Genomic DNA, 16,791 nt, shown 5'->3' with positions numbered 1-16,791 from the left:
TTAAAATTTAAAAAAAAACAATAAAAATTAAAAACAAAAAAACAAACAACAATATATATACCAAAATATCTCTATCGTCAGCGAAGACTTGTCCAATCGATGTAAACCTTGGTACAGTCTCATCAATTTCAAATCTGTAACTTGCAGGGTTAAATTCTGGTCCATTCAAATTCCTGTTCACTGTTACCCTCAATATAACTTCGGTACGAATCTCAGGATATCTACTGTCATAAGCTGCCACAGTAACCTATGAAGTAAAAATATAAATACGAATGCTTGGTTGTCATGGATCCAATTTGTTTATAGTTTAATGAGGAACAAGATGACTTATAGGGGTGTTGAGTACTGGAGTCAGGAATAATCCTGAAAACTTTTTTGTGTGTAATTTTTATGCCTTTGTAAATAAATTCTATTTATCCACCAGATACTTATTTAATAATCTCATCATCTCTACAAATATCTGAAAACAACAACAGCAGCAACAAAACAGTTGTCAAATAATATGTTTCAGGCATAGCAGAAAGTTAACAATGCAAACATGTATAGCTGAAATTTTTAACCATATAGAAATGATTCAAAGGTGACAAGAGACAACTTACATCATATTGAAATATGTTTCGCTGGGAAGTATTAAATGATCTTGCAGTTCGTATTTCACCATTTGGAAGTAACGTGAAGTAACCTTCACTTACTGAACCTGGCAGTAATTCGTATACAATATTGCCCTGAAACCAGAAATTAATTTATTTACACATTATCTAATTGTTGTTAATACATATTTTTAGTTTCATTCAGTTTCATAATATAGCTTTATGAGATGTCTATTTAAACTTTCATTTATTACAATGTGCAGTAAGAAGCATGAAAATAATTAAGAATACATTTCTGATATAAATTATTTAATCAAACTGACCTCGCCATCTTCAATGATATCTTGATCTACAGCAGTAATTTTTTCTATGCTTGTTCCAATCTCAACATTTTCACTGATGAATCCTGTGATGACACCATTTAATGCGTTTTCAATTCGTGGTGCATTATCATCATACTCAACTCTGATTGTGATCTGAGCTGTACCGGTCTTTTCTGGTGTTCGCCTATCTCTAGCTAACACGGTAGTCTATTAGATAAAAGAAGAAGAAAAAATATGCATTCATACCAATGATTAATAACGATGGACCATACCTTAAAACTTAATATTTATTACAATTATTCAATAATCTGTGCTGCAAATTATCAAAACATGGGAAATTATTAATTTATGATGAAATACACCAGAACAAACTGGCTAAATACAATTTATTACATCTAAAATCTATTCAAAAAATAAATTTCCATTTCATCATGTAGTTTGGGTATAGAAATATGTGTAACATTTATTTTTTGACTTACTTGGAAAACCTGTGTTCCATTATAGCGTAGGTTTCCAACTACATAGATTCCTCCCTCCAGAAAATCAATATCAAATAATTCAGGTACACCTTGTCCACTCATGGAATACACTAATTCATCCTTAATTAAAGAGAAACATATCATAAATGGTAGTTTTATCAACTTTTATTTACAACATTAAAAAGATAGTATTACAATAAAATTATAAACCAATTAAATATTCCTAACTAATTTTATAAGTCTATATTATCAAAGACCACTACAAATAATTAGCAAAATCAGTTTTTAACAAGTAATCTATAACATAATAAAAGGAAAATTCTTTAAAACTTAGTAATTATCATCTTACACGTAAAAAACGTCACTTTAGTGCAGTAACACGTTAACTCCTATTAGATTTAATAGGAGTTAACATGTTACTACACTAAGGTGAAGAAATATTTAATGTTAGAGCACAAGATGTGTTCAGTAAAACTTACCCCATCACCATCTGTTGCAGTCATCTGATGTATCATGATTCTAGGATCGTGATAATCAAAGATGTTTATAGTAGCACTATTAACTTGAGGTGTGAACACATTACGGACCACATTTATAAACAAGTGTGTGTAAACTTTCTTATTAGGATAGTTCGAGTCATAGGCTTCAATCAGCACCTAGAAACAAAACAAATTTACACATTCAACAAGATTAGTCCACACAATCATGCACCTAGAAATGAGCTGCGTCACGACAAAACCAACATAATGCATTTGCGACCAGCATGGATCCAGACCAGCCTGCGCATCCGCGCAATCAGATCAGGATCCATGCTGTCCACTTACAAACCCTATAACAAGTAGAGAAACTGATAGCGAACAGCATGGATCCTGATCAGACTGCGCAGATGCGCAGGCTGGTCTGGACCCATGCTGGTCGCAAACCCATTATGTTAGTTTTGTCATGACGCGGCTAAAATGATTTTCATAATAACATTCTTTAGAAAGAAGAGCAAGAAGTATGATAATCAGTAATCTACATGTACATACATGTAAATGATTGAATAAACGTAGCTCCACTGAGGTCAAAAATTCTAAATTTGCAATTCTTGCCTAAATCAAATGATGCATTTAAAATGGAAACATTTCCAAATGATAATAACAAAATTATTAGTCCAGACCTACGTCAAATCGTACACAAATCTCAAAAGTAATATTTCCAGCCCTTTCAAGTAAAAAAAAATGCAGTGGAGTCCCTTTAAATCAAAAGAATTTCTATTTAAGCCTATAAGTATTTATAATAAAACTGTCTTTTAAACTAATACATAAGGTAAAATATAATTCGCTACTAATGATTTAGGTTAACTAGGACTGATAATGTTATCTTTCTTTTTTTTCACAAAAAAAAACTTACATCATAATTAGTTACTGGATCACCAAGAAGACTGTTTTTCAGAGTTACAACTGCTTTGTTGGTTACTGGATCCCGTCTAATATCAAAGAAATATGGTGAGCGCAGGTTTCCAACAATTTTGTAAACCATTTCTCCCTGTAAAGATATTTCAAATTAAAATACATCTAGCAAAACACAGTCAAAGAAACAAAGACAATGTATGAGAAACAGCTTTTAGCATAAAGTAGCCTATCATTTTAATACAAGTCAGATTGGATATTTTATACATACATTTAGCTGTCATTCCTTTAGGGTTTTCACTACATGTGTGACTTGCACGTTCAAAGAACTTGATAAATTGTTCGGATAGATCTTTTTCAAAATAAAAATTGATGATAATCATCAGTGATGTACCTTTAATTTCAAAGTTCCTCAAGCAGACGCAGTTAATTCTAAACAATCAGCAAGCTTAGAGACCGTCACATATAATATTAAATATAGATAACAAATTTATACAGCATGCCTTTTAATCATATAAGTAAATACTTAAGCTATAACTTACAGCAAATGAATCCGGATCAACTGCTTCAATTTCTGCTGTTATTTCATAGCCTATATTTCTTGTCTCTAGAACAGTAGCAGTGTAGTTGGCTGCATCAAACCGTGGTGGAGTGTCAAATACTACCTCAATGGTTACCGTAGCAATTGCTGACTTAGTTAGTGGAGCATCAACAGAGTCTTCTGCTCGTACTTGGAACTGAAAAATATAAACTTCCTGTAAATACATCTGTTAAACAATTAACATTTTAAATTCTGCATATGTATTTTTTATTTCTAAGCAATGAAGGTAAAATGTCCTAGATTTTTTTTAAACACAATAAAATTGTTTTGTACAGAAATTATATTTTGTGAAAGGTTGGATTGAAACTACTACATACATGAGAGAAAAAAGTATGTCATCTGAAAGAGGAAAAAGGGTATCTGTTTCTTTTACACTTGTATTTACATTTATGTAAAAGATTAGAATGAAAGATGACTGTTATATAATTCTTCTCCTTCAGTAGAAGAAGTCATAAATCTTCAAATAAGCTGAAAATGTAAACATACATGTATCACACAAAAAGGTATCTTAAACATTACACATTTACATTACAGACCTTAAATAGCAATAGGAAGCTGATAAATATGCTTTTCTCACAAAACAATGAAAGTAATTATACCTTTCCTCCTTCAACCTTTGTTCTTTACAATATGGGAAACAAAAGTTTATGGAAGTTAAACAAAATCTATATCTTACCTGATATCTACTGGTTACAGAAGCGTCATCTAATGTTCTTGATAGGAGGATTTCACCTGTGTCCTTGTTTAGGTAGAAAGTATCAAGGTCAAGTTGTTCCCAGTTTGCATGTCTGACAAATGTTACTTTGTCCTGAAAAAAAAAACAATATCAAAGTTTTAGCCATTTGAAAAGATGAAAACTTAAGCTTGTAGGCTGTATGAATTCAAGTACATGTATTGTCCATTTCTGGTTGTAAGACGCATTATTCAGACTAAAATTTCTAATATAGAGTGGGCAGTGCATCTTATAATTGAACACTACAGAAAAAATTGTTTGAAAATTTACAAATTTCTTCCATCTTGCAATTTTTTCATGTTATCTACCTTCACTTTATAGAACTTAAACAATGTTAAGATTACCAGTACACAAGTTTAAGCTGAAGAAGAACATAAGAAGACTATCATGTACATCTGTGCATTAATTCTAGATTATCTTGCTACCCTCAAATAACTACTTATTACCATAAGCTTGTTGGATACCAAAATGTTGCTTTAATTGATTAATGTAACAGAAATTGTCCATAAAACATACCCCATCTGTGTCTGTGGCATTTAGGCGAAGTACAACTGTTCCAACTTCATGCATTTCATCAATAGATTTGAAGTAATTGTTTCCATTATTATCTCTGAATGCTGGAGAGTCTGGATTTCTATTCACACTGACAGACACTGTGGCAGTTGCTCTGTCGTTCATATAGAAGCTGTCATAGGCTACAATCTCCATCTGAAAAATAAACAAACTTAATTAGGCCACCCAATCTCTTATTAATACCCAGGTAGAAAACCTTTGAGGATTGTGATGTGCAAATATAAAACAGAAATCAGTGACACACAGCCTGATCACTTTTTTATCATATTTTATTTCTTTTTGAAAACACATCAACACTGTCATACAACTTTTGAGCTTTAGTTGTATTCATGTCCTTTTCAAATGGTAGGTGCTTGTTAAGTTTTAGCAACATTACTAGGGCTTTTAAATACTTAATAGTGGATGTAAACCTAAGTGTGCATTATTTCATACTGAAGCAAAAACCTGGGAAAAACCACTAAGCACCAACATGTGAAACAATTAAAAGTCACTCACTGTCAGCATTAAGATCCACAACAAAGATTGTATATATACACATAAATATATACATATTTATCATACAATAATAGTACTTATAAAATATTGTATTTGCTTATGTATAGAGGAAATTGCTAAAAACGAACTACACTTGTATATAAAACCTTTAATAAATTGTATAGAAACATTTACCAAGTATAGCTGATTATTTGTTCCATCAAGAGCAATATCTTTAATGGTTCTGACGGTACCATTGTTTCTGTCTAAGTCAAAGAAGGAATTGGATGAATCAAATCGTCCTGTTCTTTCATATACCAGTGTACCCTATATTAGAAAACATAAAAACACCATAAAAGTTAACATACATTAATTTCAACACAATGAAATTCAATGTTTAAAATCATAACAGTTAATCATTTCAATTTTCTTTCTACTTAAAATCTGAGCAAACATAAGTTCAGAACAATATTAACCCTTTTTTATTATTGTATACACAGATTATTCAGTAGATAGTTAACTATATCAAATATCAGTATTAAGTTTGTCATACCGGTACTTTAATGATTACATACCCTTAAATCTGAATCAGAAGCATCAGTGTCAATGACAAATGTTCCTGCTTGTGTAAGTCTGTCGATAAGTTGGAAGTAGTTATCAAGGAAAGTTGGAGAGTTTGAGTTCCGCTTGATTGTTATTGTGGCAAATGCACTTGCACACTTTGCATACTGACCACGATTATCGCACACCTCCAATGATACCTGTGTATTAACAAAATATTTTTTAAAAAAACTTTACTCATCAAGAAACAATACACAAGAAAAAAACTTTTTTAAAAAGTAATAAATTGTCATAAATCAGATATTCCGACATCATTACACTTGTGGTCATACTTAAAACCTGTCAAAATGATTGAATCACAAAATCCTCATACAAAAGAAAAGGGAAAATTACAAAAGTATGTACTGAAAGAATAGTGAACAATTAAACTTGATCATTGTCTGCGCTGGTCACATGGTTACATTCTGCTGCAGCCAGCATGCCAAAAGGTAATTTAATTTCAGTCAACATTTTCTAAGTAAAAAGCAATTTAATTAATGTTATATAAGGATAGCCAAACATACCTGATTAGTTGTTTGAGAGGATCCTAACAAACTCTGTTTCAATGTAATTACTCCAGTTGTTGGATTAATATAGTAAAATATATTGCTGGCTTGGTCAACTATCTTATAAATGAGTGCATCCTGAAAATTAAATAAAAATAGTTAATTAAACATAGTTCTAGAGTACATATACTAGTATACAAGCTCAGTCTAGTAAAGCATAATCAATAATATAAGATTTCTATATTTTGCAAGACTTGTATTACTGAATATAACAGAATTTTCAAATAAACACTTTTTCTTTATATAATTATTTTTATCTACATAAGAAATACAGAAGAGCAGAAATACAGATATTATCATTAAGAAAATGCCATTAGAAAAGTGGGACACTTACACCATCAGTATCTGTAGCATTTACATCTAATATAAAAGCTCCAGTTGGATGGGTATCCCAGATCTCAGCTTGAAGATTGCCAATGTCAAGGATGCTAGGCCTAGATGGGTTACGTGTCACATCAATCAACAGTACATCTTCATCATAATTTGCAGGGTAATCACTGTCAAATACTCGCACTCGTAACTGAAAACATCATATCAAATACAAGACTATCATTACTTGTGGAGTGAAATTACCCTCTACACTCAGTATAGATAGGTTTCCTCATCTGAAATAATCCAAGTCACTGAAAGGCTTCAAATCCACATTTATAATCAAACCTGTGATTCAAACTTAGCTACTAAAAAAAATTTTGCCACAGAGGCTCCTCTAAAAACTTATTATAAATATTTTTTTCATATATTTAATGTAAGTAATTTATTTCTGGTGATTCCCATGCAAATATTTATTATAAATATCTTACACGCATCCATGCAGCACCATAATATATACACACACACACATGCATGCAAGCACGCACGCACACGCACACAAGCAGACACTTTCAATATCAGATAAAGTAATAAAATGGTTAAACTGTATTGAAGACCTTAATGAGTGGCATTGTACTTACATTATACTGATCGTCAAAATCTTGTCGCAGTCTGCTAGCTGGTTTTACTGAAACACGAGCAGTGTCTCCTACAACTTCCAGTTCAAACAAAGCTGGTGCATAGTCATCTCCTACTACTTCAAATGTCAACACTCCCTAAAATTGAAATTGTATAAACTTAGAACAATATAAAATTAATATAACCTGGTCTGTCTGTAAAATGTACACAAGATATTTCATATCATACAATTTTAAATCCTCTATATCCTGAAAAGTAAGAAGACCAAAATTTTAATAACAGCAAAAACTGTCACTAGACTATTTGGAAAGCACAAAATTGTGCCTAAGATTTTGATAACCAAGTTATAACCAAGTTTGATTTCTAATTTCCTAGTTTGAAAATTTACTTTTATTAAATAATTAGGGGCTGTTTGGTAATTAACTTCAATCACTTATAATGGGTCTAAAGAACCTGATGAGAGCTATGGCAGTAAAACATTCAAATAGCAATTTGTACCTGTACTAACCAGATAACAATAATTATACTCATAAGAAAATTATCAGTGCAACTAAGTGGGAAAAAAAGATTTAAAAACATTGATGTATTCAATCAATGAGAAAAGTAATGTTCCTGACCTTCAGATCAGAATCCGTTGCAGAAATGGTGAAAAATTCACCATCAGTGTCTACTCTTGTTTCCAAAATAGCTGGAGCCGTGGCAGGCAAGTTGGTGAATCGTGGTGGAAATGCATCTCGAATAGCAGTGATTTCAACAACAGATGTGTCCGTTTTAGGAGGATTACGATTGTCTGAGGCTTCAATTGTTATCTGTTAAAACATTAAATTTAGAATTTAATATTTTGTAAAATTGCTAATACATGTATTTGTTAAATCTTGTGCTAAATGGAACTTTTCATTAAAAATTCTGATAAGAACTTTCTTATAATAAGTGTTTTAAAAAAGTATTTGTTTATGAGTAAACTTATATATAATATGTGAAACATTTTCATTAGATCTAACTAATTCATTTCATTGAAAAAAGGATATAAAGTTAAGCACATTGTAATTGTCAAAATGATGATAAACTAACAAGGAAGAAAAAGAAGAGTTACTTACCCTATAAACAGAGGTTGTCTCCCCTTCTAAAGAGCCAAGGAGTAAAAATCGGCCAGAAGACCTATCTATCCAGAACTTATCAGAACTGACACCAGATACTATCCTGTATGTTACTACATCCTGGAAATGAAATATTCAGACATTCAAATATTTATTTATTACTCATTTTGTAACCATGTTAGCGTTGATTTTAGTTTATACTAATTTATTTCAGTTCTGTGTGTTGGAAGCTGTAAGCTTACTGAAACACTCTCGAATTCGTTCCTGGAACCAACCATGCAGTACTAAGCATTAAATGTAAAGTTTCTTGCTCAAGGAAACAACAACTTACCTCTGGCAGGTTTTGAACCCACATGACTAGCAATCCTTAGATTACTTGTCAGCTGTGTTAGCCACTCTTAGCATTTGATTCTATTATTTTCTTCATACCTTTCAAGTTAACAATATTTGCAATGATTCTATTGATTAATTTACCTAGATGTATATACACATATAGCTACTAACACTATTTCTACAAATCATCAGCATCTGTGTTGATCATTAAAAGGTAGTAAGTGATATTTCATTAACTGTCTGACAGCAACATAAGTTGATCAAATATGTCTTTATTTTATGCTTTTCAGTGGATTACTGATTTATCCGTGAAAATTATATCTGGTAATTTTACAGTGAAAATTATCAAAATATAATTTCACTCTTTTCAATGACGAAACTACTTTTTTAAGATTTTCCCCATGTGGTACCTCAATTTTATTTTTGCTGACAATTCTGACAATGTCAGGCTGTTTAAAGAAAAAGCAAAACTGAAATTGATTAATAACTTAAATGTCAAAAGTAATAAAAAGAAGAAAACTTACTTCTATTCATTCAAATTCATGAAATTCCAATCACCAAATTTCGTTTTTTTGTTTCATTTTGACAGTCTCAAAAATACATTCCTTCCCCATGCAAAACTGCTCTTGATGACATTTGGGCATATTAAAGTATCCTACGAGCAATAACTGCCGTATGCTTTATGAAAAATTGAAAGCATTGACAGCCATAACTCGAAGAATAAGTTAAATCAACCCAGCGTTCTTGAGCAGGTTTCCAAGTTTTCCATTTTCCTAGCTCCTTTTCTGAATGTTTTCACATCTGTCAACACTTATTTTTTGTCTGTTACAATCCTCAAATAAGTTTTCTTTCTTTTAAAAATGTGTATGACTAACAAATCCAAATTATATCCCTCTGAATCTTACACAATTATTTTCCTCCCATGAAATACACAACTTTAAAAAATGGCTGCCGCTTACAATTTACAAAGCCAGGTCTAATATAAATTCGCACTAAGTAACAGAAATATGGATGGATGGTTGGACTTTTTCTCCTACAAGAATTGTTTGTTTTTATTATCAAAACAAGCGATCATTCATATTTTTTTAATAAAATTAATAAATATCACCGTCATTTAATGTTGATTGGCGGACTTATTTTTCAGCTCAAGACTTCTTTTTTTTAATGAGAAATTCCGAATAAATGGGGCTCTCAATGGGGGAAACAGTTTTAATATTAACGTTAAAATTATGGAAATTTCGTTTTAACTTGTTTTTAAGCATAAAATAAAAAGAAAATTTGTCTGTTTGTTGTGTAAGATGTAATTTTATTTCATCTCGTGAACTTTAAAAACAGTATTCTCACTCGTGGCTTCGCCACTCGTGAGAATACTGTTTTTAAAGCCCACTCGATGAAATAAAATTTCATCTTACACACAAACAAACAAATATCCTCTATTTATCTTTATAATGAGCCATAACTGAATTCTTTAAAATACTGAGTGGTTAGACAACAAAAATAGAGATATGTATAAAAAATTTACATTATCAGCATCTGTGGCTAGGATAGGATTATCTAGCTGCAAGTCTCTATTGGAGGCAAGATCTGCTTTTTCATAGATCTGTCCAGAATAAACGTCAAATGTAAACACGGGTGGATTCTGGTTACGTCTAACATTGATGGTTACACCAGCTGTTGCAGTCTGGGTAATGCCCAATTCTTCTTTCTTTGCCACAACTGTCAACTGCAATATAGATTTTACTCCATTTAAAATAAAGCTATAACATACATAAAAACATTATATTTCAGGTAGATAAAACAAAATTAGTAGACTATGTAATCATATCATGTAAAGAAAGGGCTTGAGATTATAACTGTAAATAAAGCTATTATAGTCTGCTTATGCCATGGACAATATATCATTTTTTACATTTCCTAGCAGACTTAGTCTAGGGCAAACAGTGACGAGAATTTCACCCTTTCCTTCAGTAATGCTAGTGAGAGAGTATCTTAAAACAAAACTTACAGTGTAGGTTGGTCGTTCACGGTTAATATCTGTTGTAAGATCAGTAGCAACTAAAATGTCTCCATTTGATGCAACTTTGAAAAACTGGTTACCAAAAAGGCCATCTTGAAGACTATATTGGATGTTTGCCTAGAAATAGGAACAAAAATCAAAATAAACATTTAAAGTCTTAGAGGTAATGAAGAAAAGATTGAATACTGAGTAATAGTTACAAATTCATTGCATATCTACATTACTGTTTTTATAGTAAATAACTATATTTTTACTTGTGTGTCATTAAATTTGTTGAAAATCATTTCATTTGTTTAAGGTCAGATTTTGCTTGTTGTCTTCCCCTATTTCTAGAAAAATTGTTTAACTTATTAAATGTATAAAAGAGCTATATTATGCCTATAAAATACAATTGCAAAATTGGATATCTAGGTATAAAATTTATGATACATGTATTATAAAAAAATAAAGAATAACTTACTCCTGGTGAAGCTCTTGTTTGCAGAACAGTGGAATCAACAGCTAGGCTTTCGTCTATTGTTCTTTCATAATTTGGTGACGAAAATTGCAAAGTTCCCTCCAGCCGGTTTATGATAACTGTTACATCTATAAAAGCTGACTTTTGAGGTGTTCCTTTGTCTCTAGCAAATACTCTCAACTGAAATAATAGTTGTATTGTTGTAGTCCTCATTCATTGATATTATATAACAAGTTTTTCAACATTCATTTATTCACCTGGTTACTCATTTTTTTACAAAACAAACATACATTATCATGCAGACCATGATCAGAAGGCACAGATATTGGCTTGCACTGGTCACATGGGTTAAAACAATTGCTATCAGCAGGCTAAATCATAAAACATTACTACAATAATGCCCAAATATTGTAACAGGCACTTTTGTCAAAAGAAATGCACCAAAACATATATAATGTATAAACCTGACACACATTAACCCTTTATCAACTGAATTTCTTAAATGTCTGGCTTTGATCAGCTTACATAGTTTTTTGGAACTGAACTGTCTGTCATCTATATTGGGGATATCAAAATGAAAGTTAAATGTAAATTGTATAAAGCCTAGGCAGACTGAAATGGATGTACAATTATACATGTACATGTATTTTTACTATCCCTAAAATAGTTCATATACATGTATCTTATATGAAATGAAAGTAACACTTTATATGTATTAAACCAGAGTACCGTTTAACTTTATGCAGTCTGACATGATTATAATGGTAACTCCTTGATTTTGATGTTCTTGATATTACAATACCTTAAATAAGCAATGGAAAACAAGTATTAATATTCAGTGGTGAATGGTATACAAGTTTGGCAATACAATGTAACTAAATACATACCAGAAGCTCATCATTTGGTATGTTTGTGTTTAGAACACTTTCAATTAGGATTAATTTCCCATTCTTATCCAAAGAAAAGTAATTGCTGTGTCCACTGCCACTATTTCTGTCATTCAATTCATAGTCAAACTGGTTGTTTGGCTCCTATAATGTAAAGGCAAAATAATTATAAAACATGTACTTAATCTCAATTGTTTCATGCTAAATACCTAAAAGAGTTCACTACAAAACTGAACTTTAATTCCACATGAAAATAATGTTACTGTATTCTATATATCATATCTTTAGATTAGACAATGAACTTTCTATTATCACATTGTATATCATGATTCATCTCTAAGATCAATTTTTTAAAGTGAATTCATATTTACACTTTCTAAAAATTCTGTCTTTGTTTTTAGTATGGATTTTCAAACACAGCTGTCAAATCATATTTATCATAATTATGATGGTATACTTACATAAACATCACTATCTTCCGCTTTGACAGTGAGTACAGTAGTTCCAGAAGGTAAACTTTCATCTATAGTCTCTTCTAGGTTCTGGTTGTTGTTTTCAAACACAGGTGGGAAAAGGTTCTTCTCCACAAACACATACAAGCTTGCATAGTCTGTAAGGGGTGGTGAGCCACCATCCTTAATCTCCAGTAGTAGCTTGAAAAAAATAATACAATTCTTAACATTGTGAAACATAAACTTTCATAACTTGACAAATAAAATCAAGAAACAATTTATTTCTTGAAAATATATACATCTATAAAATAGCCTTCAAAATATCTTTGTCCCAAGGATACAATAATGCAAACAATTTTTGATACTTCCACAATACACATGTATAGATTTTATGTTTTGCTGGGTATATATAATTCATGTAATACACCCCTGACAAAGGCATTATACACCAAAAGTACTAGGGTATTTTATATGTAAGCACTGTATGAACACTTATTCTCGCCAATTAAATATATATATAGTGTTATTTATATATATATATATATATATATATATATATATATATATATATATATATATATATATATATATATATATATAAAACAAAAAAACACAGTCCATGAGTTAACTTATTTAATTATTTGCCAACCGGTTTCTCTTATGATCATCAGGGCAAAAAGTTTTCATTTTTTGTATATATATATATATATACATGTATTAGATTTTACTGAATCACATTAAATAAGTGAATGCTAAAAGGAAATTTTCCGATTATTCTTGAATACTATAAGGAAAATTAAACTTACATTATATTCTATATATGGTTGTGTTTCTAGATTGACACCCTGCTTGGTAATAACCCTTCCATTTGAAGTGATATCAAACACAGACATGGCTATATTATCTGCCTTGATAGCAAACTCTAGTCTATTGAATGGAGACTGAAACGAAAAAATACAGTTTAAACTATTTTCACAATCATCAATTCTTTTTCTTCTGGTTGTCATAAATATACAAATGAATATATATAACCAAGACTTCAAAAATAATGTAATGAGTTATATTTTTTAAGCTATGTTCCTTTATGAAAGCATATTATTAAAGAAACATTTTAAGATGGAAAAAAAGGCATGCAATAGATGTATTTATGAAATAACAACAATAATTACATCAGTATCAGTATCTAAATATGTAGTCTGGAACACTGTGCTTCCTGCCGGTAGATCCATCTGTATGCCACCTGACTGGTATGCATCGTTTTGATCTGTGTTAATAAATCTTGGTGCTGTGTTACGGATTACCGTGACAACAACCTGCGCTGCAAGTGGAGATTGATTTGCTGGAGTTCCTCTGTCTCGTGCTAGAATATTTACCTGTCAAAACAAACACACTGATTAAAGAGAGTCTAATAATCATACAAAACAAGAGCTGTCCGTAAGACAGCGCGCTCGACTTTTTTATTGCTTGCCAATAAAAAAAGTTTTTGCAGTAAAAGGCAATACAAGAATCTCTGTATTTTTAAAGTGAACAATGGCCATGAGCATTAAGATATTTAGTGAAGAATTATTTTACTGAATTGTGTGATACCCTTGAACACTGCAGCAAAGTTTGAAATGTTTAAGTCAAAAGAGGGCTGGTAAGAAAGAAAAAAAAACTGAGTTGAGCCTTAAATAAATTTAATAGTATTAAACCCACTTTGAGAGAATAAGGTATTTTTACGTCACTCAGAACACCTTGGTAAATGACATAATAACATAATTTTTCAAGAAATCTATGCCAAGGAAGCAGTATATTTTTGTACAATGTAGCTGGTCACTTGTCCACCAATCAAATAGGCGAGATAAAATGTAAAATATGCATATACTACTGATTTTAATTTCAAGTACAAAAAGAGAAAAATAACTAGTTGTTTGATACCCTTGAATATTACAGCAATGTTTATATGACATAATTTATGGTAAAGTGAACAAGTGGATAGGAATGAATTTTTTTAGATTTTTTAAGTTTTTTAGTGCTTGCCTATAATACAAAACATTGACAGTTAAGGGCCATAATTCAAATAAAATCTTTGACAGAATTACCTTCTCCTGGACATGTTTGGGAATCATGATTGTAAACAAGTATTCCAACTTTCAAATTAATACCTCAAACAGTTCAGTCAAAAAGTGGACTGGTACTAAAAACTTAACCAAGATTCTAAGTCGATAAAAGGCCTTAATTTTTAAAACAAATCCTTGACAGAGTTACCTTCTCTTGCGTACAGATGGGGGTAATGATGTGAAATAGCATTAAAAGTTTCAAAGCAATATCTCAAAGGGTTAAGGCAATAAGTGGATTTTACCCATATTCAATGTATTTTCTAAGTCAAAAAGGGGCATAATTCTGTCAAAAACCTTGACAGAGTTATGTCCTCTTGTCTGTTGATGAAGGTCGTGATGGTAAACAAGTATGGTCAGTTTCAAAGCAATACCTCCAATGGTTTTGAAATAAAGTGAGGTGGTACAAAAAACTTAACCAAGCTCAATACACTTTCTAAGTCAAAAAAGGGCCATAATTCTGTCAAAAACCTTGACAGAGTTATGTACTCTTTTCTGTAGATGGAGGTTATGATGGTGAACAAGTATGGTAAGTTTCAAAGCCATACTTGTAATACTTCTGAAATAAAGTGGGGTGGTACGAAAAACTTAACCAAGGTGTGACGCCAACGCCGACGCCGACGCCGGGGCGAGTAGGATAGCTCCCCTTTTCATAGAAAAGTCGAGCTAAAAATGACAAATAAAAATACAAATCTATAATCTGTCACAGTATGGAACAGTCCCATTCTTATTTGAAGATCATTTTGTTATAGTTAAAGTGTAATTATTTCTCATTTTTTCTTATCCCATAGTTCTCTTATTGCAAATGTCAAATAAAACTAGTTGCACATGGTAATCTGACAACTTTGGAAATTATCAGTTTCTAATTTCAATTTATATTGTGTGTCAGAAAGATAACAAAAAATGTTTTCACAAACAATTTACTTTTAGTCCACCAACAGATATGATTTCACCATGTGCTAGTTTAGTTTCTATGCGCAAAAAATAATAGCAGCCAAATCAATGGTTGTTCAGTTTTTCATATTTACATAGATCACAATAAGTTTATATTTCATAACATTATAAAGGCAATTATCAAGATGATTAAGTACCTGTATTAATTACCTAATAAAAAACAGCAACTTACTGTAACTGAAAATTCAGCATTTGAGTTTGGATATTCCCTCATTGACCTCTTCAAGGACAAAATACCTAAGTCTCCATTTGCACTAGCCCTCCGTCCGACATTGAAGAATTCACTGATGTTAACATTGTTTGTGGCAGCATCAAGGATATAGTCAACGTCATTGTTTGGTGACTGAAATAACAAAATCACTTTAGTATTTGTCTCCATAAAAAAAAACCAAAACAACTTGAATAAAAACTTGATACTAAACACTTGTTTAAGACTTTGCTTAAAAAACCACTTCAGAACAATGACATGGGAGGATATTTCAAGGTAATTCAAAATACATGTATAGTCAAACTCTGAATAAATTTATATTAACGTTCGAATTTCTTTAAGGCACAACATTGTTTTTCAAAGTCATTTTTTACATGTTTTTTTTTTTTTTTAATTTATTTTTTCTTTCAACTGGAAACTTAGTATTATTTATACCTCTTCATCAGGGTCTGTAGCAGAAACAGTCACTAGCTCAACCCCTGTTGTTTTTGTCTCTAAGATACGAACATTGTATGCACGATTTTGGAATGTTGGAGCATTCCTGTTTCTTAATATGTTGAAAACAAGAAGCTCTGTATCTGTTCTTGGTGAAGGCCCTCCATCACGTGCTTGTATTCTCAACTGTAAAACAATGAAATATAGTAACTTATGACATTCTTTTCACTTCATCAGATTTTATTTGTACGAGTGAAATTGTCTTTAAAAGAACAATAGACAAGTCCAACTACAACTCACAGCAAATCAATTTCTAATGTTATGAAGGTTGTGAAGGTATATAAACAAATCAATTAAAAGTAAAATTGAAAAATATAAAGGTGATCTACCTGTATTGTATTAAAGCTATTATCAGTCTCGAGAGATCTTGTGAGGTAAACATTTCCATCACTGGCCACACTGAAGAATTGTGGAGCCAAACCATCTCCTATCAGACTGAATGTAACTTCATTGAATGGAGGCTTAAAATAAAACAAATAATGTTGAAATGTTATGTTACACACAAATGATTTTGAAT

The 16,791-nt window shown here is 31.1% G+C and overlaps 1 protein-coding gene across 1 annotated transcript in view; it reads right to left on the bottom strand.

The window, feature by feature from the left end:
- LOC132746264 (uncharacterized) overlaps window positions 1-16,791 on the bottom strand; it is a 118,730-nt gene that overhangs the window by 38,458 nt on the left and 63,481 nt on the right. The window contains exons 84-109 of the mRNA XM_060735367.1: window positions 16,604-16,735; window positions 16,215-16,400; window positions 15,744-15,914; window positions 13,691-13,894; window positions 13,328-13,462; window positions 12,531-12,722; window positions 12,070-12,213; window positions 11,186-11,362; window positions 10,714-10,842; window positions 10,231-10,431; window positions 8,376-8,495; window positions 7,896-8,087; window positions 7,281-7,415; window positions 6,665-6,850; window positions 6,289-6,408; window positions 5,740-5,925; window positions 5,360-5,491; window positions 4,634-4,825; window positions 4,061-4,192; window positions 3,326-3,520; window positions 2,785-2,919; window positions 1,872-2,048; window positions 1,393-1,512; window positions 914-1,120; window positions 600-725; window positions 62-247 (exon numbers count right to left, since the gene is read on the bottom strand). Of these exons, the coding sequence (XP_060591350.1) occupies window positions 62-247; window positions 600-725; window positions 914-1,120; window positions 1,393-1,512; window positions 1,872-2,048; window positions 2,785-2,919; window positions 3,326-3,520; window positions 4,061-4,192; window positions 4,634-4,825; window positions 5,360-5,491; window positions 5,740-5,925; window positions 6,289-6,408; window positions 6,665-6,850; window positions 7,281-7,415; window positions 7,896-8,087; window positions 8,376-8,495; window positions 10,231-10,431; window positions 10,714-10,842; window positions 11,186-11,362; window positions 12,070-12,213; window positions 12,531-12,722; window positions 13,328-13,462; window positions 13,691-13,894; window positions 15,744-15,914; window positions 16,215-16,400; window positions 16,604-16,735 (4,212 nt within the window). The remainder of the gene's footprint in view (window positions 1-61; window positions 248-599; window positions 726-913; window positions 1,121-1,392; window positions 1,513-1,871; window positions 2,049-2,784; window positions 2,920-3,325; window positions 3,521-4,060; window positions 4,193-4,633; window positions 4,826-5,359; window positions 5,492-5,739; window positions 5,926-6,288; window positions 6,409-6,664; window positions 6,851-7,280; window positions 7,416-7,895; window positions 8,088-8,375; window positions 8,496-10,230; window positions 10,432-10,713; window positions 10,843-11,185; window positions 11,363-12,069; window positions 12,214-12,530; window positions 12,723-13,327; window positions 13,463-13,690; window positions 13,895-15,743; window positions 15,915-16,214; window positions 16,401-16,603; window positions 16,736-16,791) is intronic.

The sequence above is a fragment of the Ruditapes philippinarum genome, unplaced genomic scaffold, assembly GCF_026571515.1.
Source record: "Ruditapes philippinarum isolate M1 unplaced genomic scaffold, ASM2657151v2 ctg370_1_1_1_1, whole genome shotgun sequence".
NCBI classification, from domain to species: Eukaryota; Metazoa; Mollusca; class Bivalvia; order Venerida; family Veneridae; genus Ruditapes; species Ruditapes philippinarum.
Note: the sequence above shows the minus strand (reverse complement) of the source record. Positions and strands in the feature narration are given on the sequence as shown.